General features: G+C 41.4%; 1 protein-coding gene across 3 annotated transcripts in view; it reads right to left on the reverse strand.

Moving 5' to 3' along the window:
* Positions 1-436: 436 nt before the first annotated feature.
* The window catches only part of LOC134644227 (radixin), a 40,679-nt gene continuing 26,033 nt past the window's right edge, over positions 437-15,082 (reverse strand). For all 3 annotated transcript variants that reach the window (XM_063497044.1, XM_063497042.1, XM_063497043.1), the window contains exons 4-15: positions 10,727-10,822; positions 10,282-10,404; positions 8,435-8,586; positions 8,140-8,223; positions 7,905-8,051; positions 7,176-7,272; positions 6,907-7,070; positions 5,864-5,994; positions 3,851-4,011; positions 3,343-3,435; positions 3,055-3,264; positions 437-1,115 (exon numbers count right to left, since the gene is read on the reverse strand). In XM_063497044.1, coding sequence (XP_063353114.1) covers positions 951-1,115; positions 3,055-3,264; positions 3,343-3,435; positions 3,851-4,011; positions 5,864-5,994; positions 6,907-7,070; positions 7,176-7,272; positions 7,905-8,051; positions 8,140-8,223; positions 8,435-8,586; positions 10,282-10,404; positions 10,727-10,822 — 1,623 coding nt within the window. In that variant the 3' untranslated portion in view covers positions 437-950. The remainder of the gene's footprint in view (positions 1,116-3,054; positions 3,265-3,342; positions 3,436-3,850; positions 4,012-5,863; positions 5,995-6,906; positions 7,071-7,175; positions 7,273-7,904; positions 8,052-8,139; positions 8,224-8,434; positions 8,587-10,281; positions 10,405-10,726; positions 10,823-15,082) is intronic.

Genomic DNA, 15,082 nt, shown 5'->3' on the forward strand with positions numbered 1-15,082 from the left:
CCCAACACTTCTGCTTCTATAGAGGTGCTCAGGCCACATGACGGTATGATGCCATGTTGCTTTGAATTCAGTGGCATACATGACACATGGGCTTTAAGCAGCAAATTTAAATGTTCTTGAGTATTACCCTAAATCACTGAAGGTGCAAATCTGAGACTCATTCTGTTTGACAGAAGAGTCAGGACCAAGATCATACCATAGGTGTATTATTGGAAATATAAATTCATTCTTTATTGTGAGACAAAATATATATTGAAACAACTGCCTCAATGGAAAGGGAACGCCAAGCAAATCTAGTTTGCTTATCTGCCTGCTAACGGCTCTCTGTGAGCACGCAAGCTGTTAAAGAACAAGTTAACTGGTGAATGTGGCCGACAGTGTAACTGTGCCAAAACAAAATGACAGCAGTGAAAGGGAAAGAAATGACACGAGTAAAGCAGTTTAAAAAAAAATTTAAATTGTTCAGCTGAAGACAAAATAAAGGTACAGATTAAAGCGAACTCCCAACATCAATAAGCTATAGCTACAAATGATCATTTTATTTTGTTGAATAAAAGAAACCATTTTGGAACAGTCACGTTTTGTCTAAAGGTTGCGATATTGTTTAATTATCAAACATGCAAGCATTTTAAATTGCTAGTAATGTGCAGGGAGAGGACATGTTGCTTGCTATTTGTCCAGACTGATTAAAAGACGTGTGCTTCATCGAGGCGAGGGCAGAGCTCTAAAAAGCAGAAAGCTGAGTATGTGGCTGGCCAGCCGCTGCTAGGCAGAGCTTTGGCGAGGTTGAAGCTACGAAGCCCGCTATCCCATCTTTCTCCGGGGTAGAGAAAAGGTAAGATATCCTGCAGTGGCAGCAGGTTTTGGGCTTTACAAGGAGAGTGAGGCGTTGACATGGCAATGAGACCAAACGGTCTCTTTTCAGTGTCGTGTCCATCCACGTTTCTGGCTCACATGGACTCAAACTCATCTATACGCTGCTTGGTGTTGCCCTGGCGGATCTGCCGTAGGGTTTTGTACTTGTCTCTGCCCGCTCTGACGTTCTCGGCATGTAGCATGTCGTTCTGCGTTTTTTTGGTGTCGTCCCGAGCCTCCGCCAACTCCGAACTCAAAGCCTGGACGGAAGACAGAAAGGGAGGGAGGTGGTGAGACACAATTCACTTAAGATCGACTCCATCGTTGCTCGAATGAAATATTTGCTTAAATTTGTATCAACTCCTACAGGGAATTTTGGCTTTTGTTTATTCAGTCAAGTTTTAAAGACCAGAAACACAAAGACACATCGTTGTAAAGATCAACAAACGGCCAAGAAATGCAGAATTCTGACAGCTGTCAGCTTGTGGTTGCTCCCATATCATAATAAGCATGAAAAGCTTTTAACAGCTGCCGTTCAACAGGACATCGGTACATCTGAGTGATAAAAGAAAACAACCTGCCAGGCTGGCTTATGCTCCACCTGATTTACAGATAAAAGGCAGTGTTAATGTATTTTCACAGCTGCTCTGGATTCAGACAAACCGCCGCTGTAACCGAAGCTGAAATCAAATCTGTCGTACATTCTAATGTGCGGCAGGAAAACTTACGAGCTTTTCACTGCAGAGGCTACTTTCTGCGGATTAAACTACAAAATTCAGACACAGATCTTTTTAGCAGCTTTACCGGAAAATAACTTCGCCACAGTGTCTACGCAGCAGTGGTTTCAGAAAGGATGCAGTCCTTCCACCAACGCTGCACCTTAAGATGTACAGATTGTACAATAGTGCCAATGAGGACAGAAAATGAGTGCAATCTTTGTTTTTCCAATGATTGGATATGTTGAGAAACATCAAAAACTTGACCGACTGATACACAGTACTTCCTCGCTTTGTTCACCACACTGAACAAAGAAGTCCAAAGTTTTGCAGAAATTTATTAATAACGACAAAAAAACCCATCAAATTGTACGATTCTTGGCTTTTGTCTAATAAACTGAAAGAAGCATTATTTATTTAGTCCTTTCAGCTTTGTGACAGTCCTTAAGTTGCAAATGATGCCAGATACACAGATTGTGTTGAAAAGTGGGACTGGAGGCTTTGCATTTGCACTGACAAACTCGACTGACGTGCCGGTCTTGTAGAAACCCGTTTTCTCAGGTGGTGTTTCTGTTGTAGCAAACTGGCAGCGAGTGTGTACGTGTCCGCCAGCTTGGATGTTTGATGAAAGGAGTTCTCATTAATGCAGAGAAAACACACACACGTACAGTTTTTGTTGTGTGCATCTAAAACAGCTCACTGGACACTTTATTAGGTACATCTACTCAACTACTACGTGCAAATAGCTAATCAGCTAACCACATCTCAGCAACTCAGTGCATTTAGGCATGATCAAGATGACCTGCCTAAATTTAAACTGAGCATCAGAATGGGAGAGAAAAGGGACTTTGAACATTAAATGGTTGTTGGTGGGCTGTCTGCATTTCAGAAACTGCTGATCTACTGGGATTTTCCCCACACACCCATCTCTAGGGTCTACAGAAAAATATTTTCTCTTCTTAACAGCAAAAAAGAAAATATCAAGTGAGCGGCATTTTCTCTGGGTGAAAACAGCTTGTTGATGCCTGCAGACAATGACCTGCTGCTAGAAACTGCTAGAAAGGCAACAGTAACTCAAATAACCACTTGTTACAATCAAGGTATGCACAAGAGCATCTCTGAACACAACCAACTCACACCTTGGCGCAGATGGGCTACAGCACACCGGGTGACACTCCTGTCAGCTAAGATCAGGAAAATAACAATGACCACGACAAGAAGATATCTGAGATCAAATGGTCACCAGCTGCTCTCAATCCAACTGGGCACCTTTGGGACGTTGTGGAACAGGAGACGCACATCATTAATGCATGCAGCAACTGTGTGATGCTGTCTCGTCGATATGGACAGAAATCTCTGAGCATTTTTCGAGGCCTTTGTTTAATCTTTGCCGTGTAGGATTAAAGCAGTTGCCCAGCAAGTGGGACCTAACAAAGTAACCAGTGGAAGAATCCCTCCCCCAGAAACTCAGGCTCATTTCTACCTGTAGCTGTTTCTTAACACGCTCGTTCTTCTGCGCCTCAGTGATTCGTTCCTCCTCGCTGCGGTGGCTGGTGACGCCGTCGCTGAGAAGCTCGGCACTGGCCTCGGCGTTCGTTTCATCCTGCTCGTCGTTTTCTGGCGCCGGTGGAGATGTCATGGCTGTCTTAAGTTCTTCCCTGGTCTTCTCCAGGTCCTCTTGCGCTGAGAGAGCCTGGAAAGAACATACATGCATACTTAGAAAGAGTAATGAAAACCACACACACACAAACACAGGCAGGGGTTACATTACTTTGTGTTGCCATTCTGTTGCTTCCTCTTCTTTTTTTCTCTTTGCGTCCTCAAGCAGAGCGATTTTGGCAGTGAACTCTGCTAACTCAGCAGCCTGTTGAAAATAATAACACATCCAAGCGAAAAGATATCACAAACCTAACCGACAGTTCAAGCACACAAAGGAATTTGCAATGCAAAACAATATGAAGCAGTAATAATGATGCAATTCTCATATTTTAGGGAAAGGATAGTTCTGGTGGAGAAACACAGCCTTTGCTACATGGTTACAAATTCTTTTTACATTTATGTATTTATTTGTAAAAAAAAAAATCCTAAATGTGAATAAAAGAGGAAAATGATGAATAATCACTGAACTGGTCAAACATGAATTTATGTGCTCGCATCCTAAAATGAATTTGAATCTATAACAAAAAACTGTTACTGGTTTTTCACAGATCTGGTGGCATCTACACCTGGACCACAGCACCAGTATAAATGAATGAATATCCGCGTGCGTGTGCAGGTACCAGTTGTTCCTGGGTCTTCATCTGGTCAGCGGCCTGCTGAGCCAGCGCTGCCTTGGCCTCCTCCGCCACCTGCCTCTCCCTCTCCAGCCGCTCTGCTTCTTCCTTCGCCCGCTTCCTCTCCTGCTCCAACTCCAGCGCTCTGCGGGTCTGCTCCTCCAGCTCTGCAGGCACACGAGTTTTTGTTTTCTATTCAGTTCAGTTTCCAGAGTGGATTTGATTGTGTCAGTTTAGCCCCTTTTTGCTCTCAGATTATTTCGTTTTTATTTGGTCCAGGGTTAGTTTTAGTGTTTTAAATGGAGTCACCTCTCAGCTTATGCAGGCATCTAAAGTCTTAATACAGAAATCCATTTATTTAAAAAAAACTTAAGTCAACATGAGTTAACTAAAATGTTTCTTACATCTACTTTTAAGCTTTACTTGCAACCCTGGATGTAAAGTCGTCAACAAATATATATATTTTTTAAATAACGTGTGTTTTTAATGATGACCTGAAAACATTTTGTTTACCCAGTAAAAAAAAAAATCCAAGTTAAAGAACTGCAGCAGAGCAATATTTTCAAACATCACTTCACGAGTTCTTTAAAATATGTTTATTTTTCATTTTTTAAACTTCCACATTTGTACCTGTACAGTCCAGATACAGAGTGGTGAATCCAACAATCAAGCATTTCTTAGATTAAAAACACTCCAGGTGTGAATTGTTCTTAATTTTCTGGGATCGGCGCCAGTACAGCCTGCTGCTGCCTGCGGTCTGCACTGCAGCTTCTATGTTATGCAAATTCAGAAAATTAGTAATAAGATGATGAACTACAGATGCTGATCCAGCTTAGATAGCAGTTCCCAAATGTTAAACATCAGCCAAGTAACGCAAACCTGTGGGTAGGTGTGCAGATTATCAGATTAGATACACTTTACAATAACCCTCGCTTCAGGATGGGAAACTGCATTTGACCTCCAGGGAATGAGAAACAGCTCGCTGTTCAGTGATGAAAACTTTATTACCAAATGTCTCTTATCAGTTCAGTACTGAAACCGCAATTATAGTTATGTGTGAAATGACATAAATAAATATAAATTATGTCACTATAAAAGACTTGTGGCTACAAGCCTGTAATGACTCCCAGGACTGAAGGAAATATCTACGTCTCACAGGCTGACGAACAGAGGGGGTGCAGTACGAAGTGAGAGTAACCAGTCGGTTTGTTTTTACCTCGCTACATCACCGCAGTTGCTTATGCAGAACACATAACGTGATCAAGAGCAGGTTATGTTCAGTTTTGGTTTAAAATCATCTGGAAGCACCATGTTGTCACCGATTCTTTCATTTATAGCATGTTTTATGAAAAAAAACAAACAAACAAAAAAAACCCCCACATAACATAATCAAGGGAATGTGCATGGAGTCATTTGGTGATGCAGGAAATGTCTAAATACAATTATACTCGACTCTAATCTGCTGCTGTGTGTCTTTTACACAGCTGGAACTGCAGCTACTAGACCACAGCTTAGAAAGTTGATCAGACTGTCACCAAGAGTACCTGTTAGGATCAATCAAATTAATTTCACTTTGATGTGCCAACAAACTCTCCTCTGTCAGTCAGACTGTGGGTCAGCAAGCTTTATAATTTAAATGTATACACTTTTTACGTTATGTTATTTAAGTTCTCTGTGAGCTAAATCACCAGATCTTTTGTCTGATCTGCAACAGTCTTAAATTTTAGTGTTTTATGTTCTCTAAAGTTTTTTAATCACCATTTTACCATCTTCATCTGTGATCAGTGTAGGAGGTGAAAGGCCCCTCTTTAATGCGAGCGTGCACAGAGCCTGAGACAGAGAGCTAAACAGAGAAAGCCCATCACCATGACAGCCGTTATCTCCGAGTGGGGCTTAGGTTTTGCTGAGCCAGCTAAAGCAAACAAAGCCCAGCCATAATACTTCCTTGAGCTTCGTTTGTAGTACACCCCACTGTCACACGCGCGCACGCACACACTAGTGAAGTGGGTGGAGACGTACCTTTCTGAGCTCTCTGAGTTTGCTCTTCGATCTGCCTCAGCCTCTCGATCAGCTCCTCCTTCTCTCGCTCTATTCGCTCCTTCTCTTTCTCTGCAAGCTCTCGCTTTTTCTTCTCATTCTCCAGCTGTGCCCTGTCCAGACCACAAAGAAAGCAAACGTCACATGATTGTGTACCGACAAAACTCAAGAGGAAAGTTTTAAATGTTTGTGTTGAGTCTGGCTCCCTGCTGCTGTGTCTCCAGCTTCATATCAATTAACCATTTAAGCCAGTTTCCCACAGAAAGCTGTGGTTCCTTTGTTCATGTGAACCCGCTGACACACAACAAAACATGTTTTTTCAGGCACTGCGTGGATACTCAGATCGACTGACTACTCAGCTTACATCATCTCGCAATATTATGCCAAATTTACCTGTTTATCCATAACAACCACATAATATTGTCACAACAATATGTTTTAGAATCACTTACAAAAAAAAAACTAATGTAGTCAATAAAAGACACTTTTACCTACCTACATACACAAAAATTCAGCACAAAGTGAAACCAACGCTGGACACATTGATGGCATTTATAAAAATAGCCACATCACCTGCTACCAAATAGAAATATGTGGAAATTTACAGTTAACAGAAAAAAGTAAAGTTTTCTCAAGCAAAGGTTCAGCCTTACAAGATTATCATTTTCTTCAAAGCAGCACTGCCCCCTAGTGGTCAGAAAGGGTTACTAGCGTACTGTCTCTTATGTAGTTGTCATACAAAGCGTGCAGTACTATGAGAAATACAGGATAGACTGGTGGGAAATGACCACCATTTAAAACTGCTGGTATGTATTTAGATATAAACTTCATGCAATAAATCCATTAATAGGTCTTTTTTTTTTTTTATGTAACCCCCCCCCCCAAAAAAAGACCCCTCTGTTATTCAACAAAGTCAGTGTGTCATTGTTCTGTGTACCTTTGTTGTAAAGCTCCCAAGTAGCAGAGAAAGGCACAAAGAAAGTATACTAATGAATATCGGTAAAAAGGAAAAACATGCGCCATACCTCTCCATCTGCTTGTGGTGCTTCTCCTCCCTGGCCTGAGCCTTCATCTGCTGCACCTCAATAGTATCAGGCTTCCTCCTCCTCATGTACAGCTCGTGGTTTCCCATACACAACGCCAGGATACGCTTGTTGATCCTCAACCGTGGGGCGTAGAACACAAAGTCCTGGAGGAAACCGGCATAAGAAAGGTTAGTAAGTAAAAATTTTATTCTTCTGTGGGGGGGAAAAAAACAAAACATTAAACCGTGTATGAATTCATCAGCACTTACTGGAGCCTTCTTGTCAATGGGCTTGATAACAAACTTCTTGTCGTTGAAGGAAATGTTTCTGATCTCGCTCCAGGGGAAACCGATCTTTGGTGACAACCTGAGGCAGCAGAGACAGAGATTTTACTCCACTTAAGATAAACGCACGAGCTGGTAAACATAAAACTTCAAAACAACAGTGGCTTTCAGACGATGGGTGCCCATTAAAATCCTGGTTTTGATTCAACAATCAGTTGTGTACCACTGTTCACAACCATTAGAGGGAAATAATGTCAATGCATCCCAGGCCTCATTTACATACTCGGACTAAATATCAAAAAAGTGTTAGAAGGTGGATTTAATGATTTAAACAAATGACTGAATCAAGTTTTCTTGTGTAATTAAGTTCTAAACTTCATTAGTGTATGTATGCCAGCCATCAATCTCTGTTCCACCTTTTTTCCCCAAATGAAACCGAGCAGGTGTCTAACAGAAAACGCCTCTTTTTTTTCCATTTAGCTCCTTCTTTGATTAAAATGACGTATTGGTTTTCATCCGCTACATGAATGATTTCAGACATTCTCCCCCCATGATCACTTACTTAAAAACCCTTTATTATTCTGGAGCAAAATTTAACAACCAAAGATGCCTGTCAAACAAATACTGAGCTGAGTCACTGATCACAAGAAACAATGATAATATCCACGAATAACACAACAAGTATACATCCATGTAAATGTGGAGATTTATTACTTGTCTTCATGCTCGTAGATGTTGAGTCCCAGGGCGTCGACCCCGAGCCACAGCTCTGTGCCCTTCTTGTTTTTAATTTCAAAGTAGTTGACGCCGTACATCTCCAAGTCCTGAGCGATCTTCAGATACTCCATCATCGCGTCCTCCCTGCACACACAATAGGAGACAACAGTTAGCAGAGAAACATGCAGGAGCCAGTGGCCTTAAAACCATGAAACTTTCACAATACACTCACCTGAGCATGCTTCTGTGCTCCTCGTGCCACGTCTGTATTCTGTCCTCCCACTGCTCCTTTGTCAACTTGTGCTGCTCCAGAACTCTACAGGACACGCCGAGGAGAAAAGGATACAAGAGACAAAACGCAAGAGTTAACATTGAAAATAATAACACAACAAGCACTCCCGGGCTTTTAACCATGCTAAAATGTACACATTTTTACTCTTAACAAAGAGAGGCTCTGGAAACAGATATTTCAATGTGGGTCTTCATTAGACCCACATGGAGTAGCATATTGTGTCTATTGATTTTACCTCTGTGGCAGTAGCCGGTCAGATGCCAGGTAGCCAGGCTTGTGAATATCGTTGTTATAGTCTCCGTATTTGGCCTGAACAGCATACGAGGCCAGCAGCACAGCTGTCTCTGGAGGACAGTAGTTCTCATCATTCAGAATGGCCTCCTTTACCTGCTCAGAGGACACATATAGACAAAAACACACAAACGTCAAGATCTTCTGACTCTATGATTCATGGGTAAAAGGAAAATGCTGCTTTTCCAGCAGAACTGAGGTGAACTAAAATAGTAATGCAGTCCAAAGATTTTTTTTAAAATACATTTATATCATTAATTAGTCATTCATTTCACACTCTGGCTTTTTCCCATGCGTCTTGTCCCTCTCTGTTTAACCCCAACAGATGGCTACGCCTCCCTGAGCCTGGTTCTGCTGGAGGTTTCGTCCTGTTAAAGGGGAGTTTTTCCTTCCCGCTGTTGCTAAGGGCTTGTTCATATGGGGTCATCTGATTGTTGGGGTGTCTCTCCCTTCTCGTAGGGTTTGTAACCTACACATAAAGCGCCTTGAGCAGACTGCTGTTGTGATTTGGCGCTAAGCCAAATCATCTTTGGCAGATGTAAGCCAATGTAAAGCATTCCATCTCAAGTCCAAAGAAGGAATTTCTGAGTTCCCAGTCAGAATTTGCTGTAAACTGGAACACCACTTTCTAGTCGGACTTCCAACTCAGAAGTTGGTGATCCCCCACCAACCCTAACTTAACAGTCCAAATGGCGGCAGTGTATGTAAACATTTGTGAAACTTGTAACCTGCACTACTACATATGTGTATTTGAGACATAAGCCATATGAAGAACACTGACCAGGTTCTATCCATGTATGTGCCTCATTAATGGCTCTACCTTTGCCTTTGCTAAACACTAAAGCAAACCTTGTTTATTCTTGCTTTTCTGACATTCCTAATGGAACGTGCTGAACTTGGGAGTAATATCACTTCCCAGTTCCGCCTTCCAACTTACGATGCAAATGGAACACAGGACTCTGTTGCGGACACGGAAACATCACAGCTGAGTAATCATTCCTGTTTTACCTGGATGGAAGTACACTGCCTAGGGTGCATGAACAGTTCGTGCATTGTAAAGTGAAGTCTTGAAAAATTGGCAGGCAAGTGCACCTCAGGTGGCGGACTTCAAGGACGCTTCAAAGAAGCATAACGGGACTCACTACTCACCCGTGGTGTCTCCAGCTGTCCGCGCCCACAACAGAGTATAATTGAGGCCTTGTACTGATATATCAGAGAACTGGAGGTGACAGCAGTCAGTGGGTGGGCTATAGTTATATGAATGTAGAGGAATTACAGGGATTTTCACTAAACAGCAGGATTCAGAGAATAGTGATTCTGTCAATATTATTCAGCAGCGGGGGATGCACATGAAACATGGTTATTAAAACAAAAACAAAAAACCTCAATTTAGCTTACAGACATTGCCGATGCAGATAGGGAAATAAATAATGATTTAAAACTCCAGGAAAACAAAGAAATCATATCTAATTGAAACGTTCCAAGTATTTCAGCTCGTCATCAAACCACCTTTCAATATTATATTTAATAAATGTAAGCCAGCGGCAACCATACGTACTCTTTTATTTGCCGATATGTTGATCCATCTACTGCCATAATTGATGTAGAAAGCAAATATAGCGGTAAGCATGATCTACATTAACCACAATAGCCACATTATTGGACACCAGCTCAAAAAAAGTGTAATTATTGTCTTAGATGAGAAAGGCTCTTTACAGCTGTAAATCCAGCTCAGTTTTCATGCAGGTTTACCCCCTAAATGAGCTTGGCAGCCTGAGCAGTTCACAGTACCTGCAGGAAGAAAAGTTTCTGTGTGATCTCCTGGATGAGCTCCTCAGAAACATCCTCAGGGAAGAACTTTGCTCTGAACTTGAACTGCAGCGGATTCTCCTTCTTGACATCCTGCTGGGTCACCTGGAAGGAACACCCGAACACAAGCCTTCATTATCTGCCCTTTACAAAGTGCATGTGACATGAAAGTCTTGAGAAAACTAAACTGAAAATACATTAAAAACAGATCTCAGTGTTCATGGTCCATCCTCTACGTCATTTTAAAAAGTATTAACAACAGGATGATGAATGTTTACCATTTACAAGGAGTCATAAGATTAAAATGTTTTCTTAATGTGAGAATAAATTCAGTTGTTACAAAGAATATAAACATAAGCATGCTTAAGCTACGCTGAGTGATGGATTTCTTCCTGTGTTTTGAGCAGCCTCTCTTAGGGCCTCTCACCTTCTTATTGAGCTTGAGCCACGTCACGTAGCCTTTGCTGTCTGTGTACTGCAGGCCGAAGAACCAGACTTCCCTCAGACCGACTGTTTTCACCACCTGAAACCACAAATATATCTTATGTTTTCCCCTTCCTCTTCAAAAAGTCTCAAAATTTCCCCGACACCTGTAGTCAGTATGACTGTTATCTGTACTTGCAGTTTCAGTTCTTTCAGGATTTGAGACCACAAATTGTACGCACTGCGTCAGATAAAGTAAAAGTGCTCTGTCATCTCACTGGTATCATGTACCGACGGCAATCTTACCAAATCGATGCATCATCAAAAAAGTGAAACTGAATACTTTCCCTTCACTTCAAACCTCGTCTTTCCTCCCTGTTCTCAAACACAATTCTCTGTTTGTCATTCACAATCTATTGTCTCACACACACACAGAGAGGAAGCGTGAGAAAGAGACACAGACGATCCCAGAGGGGATTGTAGACACTCTCTCAGATGTTAAGGTGATTTACACAGTCAATACCACGCCACTTCTACCATGTAATTAACTCTTTCTCACGCACAGAGAATAAAAGAGATGCTGACATAAACAAGTTAAATACCCATGTCGCATGCACGCACAACTGCAAAAGCCCCCACAAACGCCCATCCAAAAAAAACAAAAACCATACCGTTGCGATGGTAACGGTACAATCAATTACATTTGCAAACACACACACATACGCCTACACAGAGCGGGCCTCCAGCGGGACTGCGGTACGAGGAGACAGCTATTTCAGCATGCAAATGTGGATAAGAGACTTCAGGATGAGAGGGGAGGAATGATGAGTGTAGCAGAGAAGGGGAAAGACGGCAACATAAAAAGCTGATCAAGCTGCCTGGACCTCTGAACAAGACGCTCATACTTTCATGCTAGATAAAGACATTTGCTCACACAGGCAGTTTTACAAGCGAGTGTGATCATCACCCATCACAGGCTTACATGTTTGGGTTAGTTTGTCTGAAAAGCTTTTCCATCATGCTGTGGCCTTTTATCATCCTGTGTGTGTGTGTTTGAGTGAGCCATTTATAGTGAGCTCTGCAGCCTCTTTATCAATGAAGCCCTCACTTCATTCATGCGAATCTGGACCATTGCGAATGAATCAGGACATGCAGCACAGTTTTTTCCTGTGCTGCATGTCATTTGCCTTTGCCTCCGTTTGCCTTCTGGACATGTGACTTCCTGTACTGTAGGTAAAATAGCCACGCTGCATTTAAAGGATCTCAGGGAGACTGGACAGTTTTCATACCACAAGATTATAAACGATGCAGAAGAAATATAGCTCCTGAAGCACGTCGGTTGTTGCTGTGCATATCAATCACACTTTATATGATGGACGGTTTAAAAAGAACTACATCTGAGTCCTACAAAAAGACAACCATGTCAGCATCTCCATGACCGAGGTTGGTACAGACAATTTTTATCAGCTGATCGCCTCTGACAGTTCTGCTGCCTGCAGCGAGGACTATAATACTGCACAGTACTACAGTGTGCTTCATGTAGCACTGTAGTGAGATGCTGCCACACTCCTGGACCACAGTGTGGCTTCAGGACTTCTTGTGGATGCTAATTTGAAATGTGGAGAGACTGTACTAGCTGTAAATGAGAGGTGGTCAAACATGAAGGAATGTCCTTTTAGATGTTGGAATGCATCCATATCACTCATGAGGGATTTTGCTGTTGTCATTATGGGTCCAATCCAGTCTGAATCATCACACGGTTTGGATTCCTCTGTGGAGTGACTGTGGCTGTGGATATTTAGTGGATCCAGACGAAGCTCTGCACCATTTACAACAAACAAACAGAACACTTTGTCTAACATTCATTTCAGCTCCGCTGCCACAGTGACAGATACACAAAGTCTTTTCCACTTTAAACCTGCTTTTTTTTTGAAGATCACAAAAAAGCTCCTTTTAAATAGTTAAAAAAAAAAAACATTTTTAGTACCAGTTGGGGTTTGTTTTTCTTTTTATTGTGCAAAGTTGTTTTTCCACACTTTGGTTGCTGTAACACTGTAATTTTCAAACTTTTGGAATATTTCTTCTTATTTAAAAAAAAAAAAAAAAAAAAAAGTTTAGAAATATCACCAAAACAAATCCATCAAATAAAGATTAAGGTAGTTTCCTACATATAGCAAAGTTACAGCAGGAATTGGGCATCTCTGGACTGAACAAACCTATTTTATCTAACTAGCAGAATTCTTTCTAGGAATTCTGACTGTACATTGGCTAAATCCATACACCTGTAATACCTTGGCTGCCTGCTTAACAGCTTTGCCCTTAATGATGGGAATTACCAGAACAGACAACACGGCGATAACAAGCCTTGAAATAATAAAGGGAGGAAAACAAAGAGGAAAGACAGGAGCTACCTTCATGTTGGAACAATAAAGAATTGTATTTCATGTAACATAATCACAATAATTACTCCAAATATCCACCATCTTATCTATTTCTAGCTGAATAAGTGCTATAATGTGTGAAGGGTAGATGTTTCACTGATATTAAGAATTCGGGTCAGGTAAATAACTGATTTGTAAAGCTTTTTATGTGTGTACTAATAAGAATCAGCCGATGTTGGTTTGAGGCCTTCTCAAGTTATGCTCTAGTGAAATGCTCAAAAGCACCACAAGGTGGTGCTACCTCCTTTTTTAGCATTGAAAGGCACACAAGACAACAAGGAGCTCATCTGTATGGCTACTGAATGTAGCCCTGTGGAGACCTGTCATTGTTTGGTCTCTGTTGAGTCATATAGAACAAAGAATCAGTGTGGTAGTCTTCATTCACATGTCTGAAACCTGCCAAAATATCCCACACCAATGCTATATAAGCCACTCACATGCTGCAAGATCTCATGATTCAATACTTTATCCCCACCGGCTTGTTCATTTATAAGCTGCAAGGCGTCCCGTCTATTGCTTACATTCGGTCACGTTTAAAACCAAAATAATCTCAAACAAAAGAATATTTGGTATTCTTTTATGAGCGTGAATATAACGCAAACACTAAACACACATATCACTGTACGCTGACTGTAAACAAGCATCCTCTGGCAGATTTGGTACTATGCAGCACAAGTGCGCGCACACACACAAATCACTGGGCATTTGACAGTTGGTTGCTATGGCGATGCATAGGCACAGGCAGCTGAAACGTTCAGATTTGGTGCGTCTGTGCGTTTCATAGAAAGAAAAGCGATATTAGAGAGTAATGGATGCGGAGACTTTGTGAAAATATGTGTGACTTAGTGGTCACCAAAAAAAGTGCCAATTCATGTTAACTACAAAATTAACTAATGTGTTAATATTCCAGCGTCACACAGTTTTACACCTACATTTCCTGCAAGATTAAAATGTTTAGTGTCAACAGAAGCTGGCATCTTTCTCAGTGGATTCCACGAGTCAGCTACAACCACCAACTGTCATCATATTATCCTTTCAAACAATCAGATGACTTGATTAGAGTCAGAGTATGAATGAGTAAAAAATAACTGCATAACAAATGTTAGGGAAATCCATTTATGTGTCACAGAAGCAAGTCATTAAATGAGTCTGATTTCTCTATGGATCCTGGTACCCAAAGGTCAAAGGCACGTTCATAGACAGCTCTGAAACAGAACGTGGTTGCTCAGCTATCCACAGCAGGAAGCAGAACACACAAATACAAAAACAAGACCACAGTTTCACTGAGCGTGTATATTGCACAAATACTACAGATACGATCTGCAGCTATAGACTGCAACAAGTCCTGATTTCTGCTGTTAAAACAGATCTATTACAAACACACAGCCTTACTCCCCTCATGCTGTACAGAACATGGAAACAAAAGCGACAACAAAAGCAGAAAACAAATGTGTCTCTCTCGCATTTTGTCTTCACGGTATTCCACCACAACCCCAACAACCCTTTGTAGTCTGACATGAAACGACACTGAAAGCTGCCCTTTTACTTCCCAGACAGTGTACACACGTACACAGTTATGCACACCATCCACCCAATACTTCCACCCATCTGCTGACTCCTGAAAGCTCCTCTTTTGAACAAAGAGTGCTTTATTTGTTTTCTTTGTACAGAACCAGTACCAACCCGAACCCAGCCAAGCACGCCCTGGTACACGCACCAGCACTTAGTTTCAGTGTTGCATTTCATTAGTAATCCATGAGTCTTTCAGTATGTCACATAGTCTAAAATACCTGTAGTGTCTATTCTAACAGTAGAAGTCATTTTGAACCCTTCTAGCTGCAGAAGAAGATTTGGTCCTCACAATCTGAGATCAAAACGGAATAAATTAAAAATAAGACACTTACATCTCTGTGTTTACA

This window comes from Pelmatolapia mariae, linkage group LG16_19, assembly GCF_036321145.2.
Source record: "Pelmatolapia mariae isolate MD_Pm_ZW linkage group LG16_19, Pm_UMD_F_2, whole genome shotgun sequence".
In the NCBI taxonomy this organism is placed as follows: domain Eukaryota; kingdom Metazoa; phylum Chordata; class Actinopteri; order Cichliformes; family Cichlidae; genus Pelmatolapia; species Pelmatolapia mariae.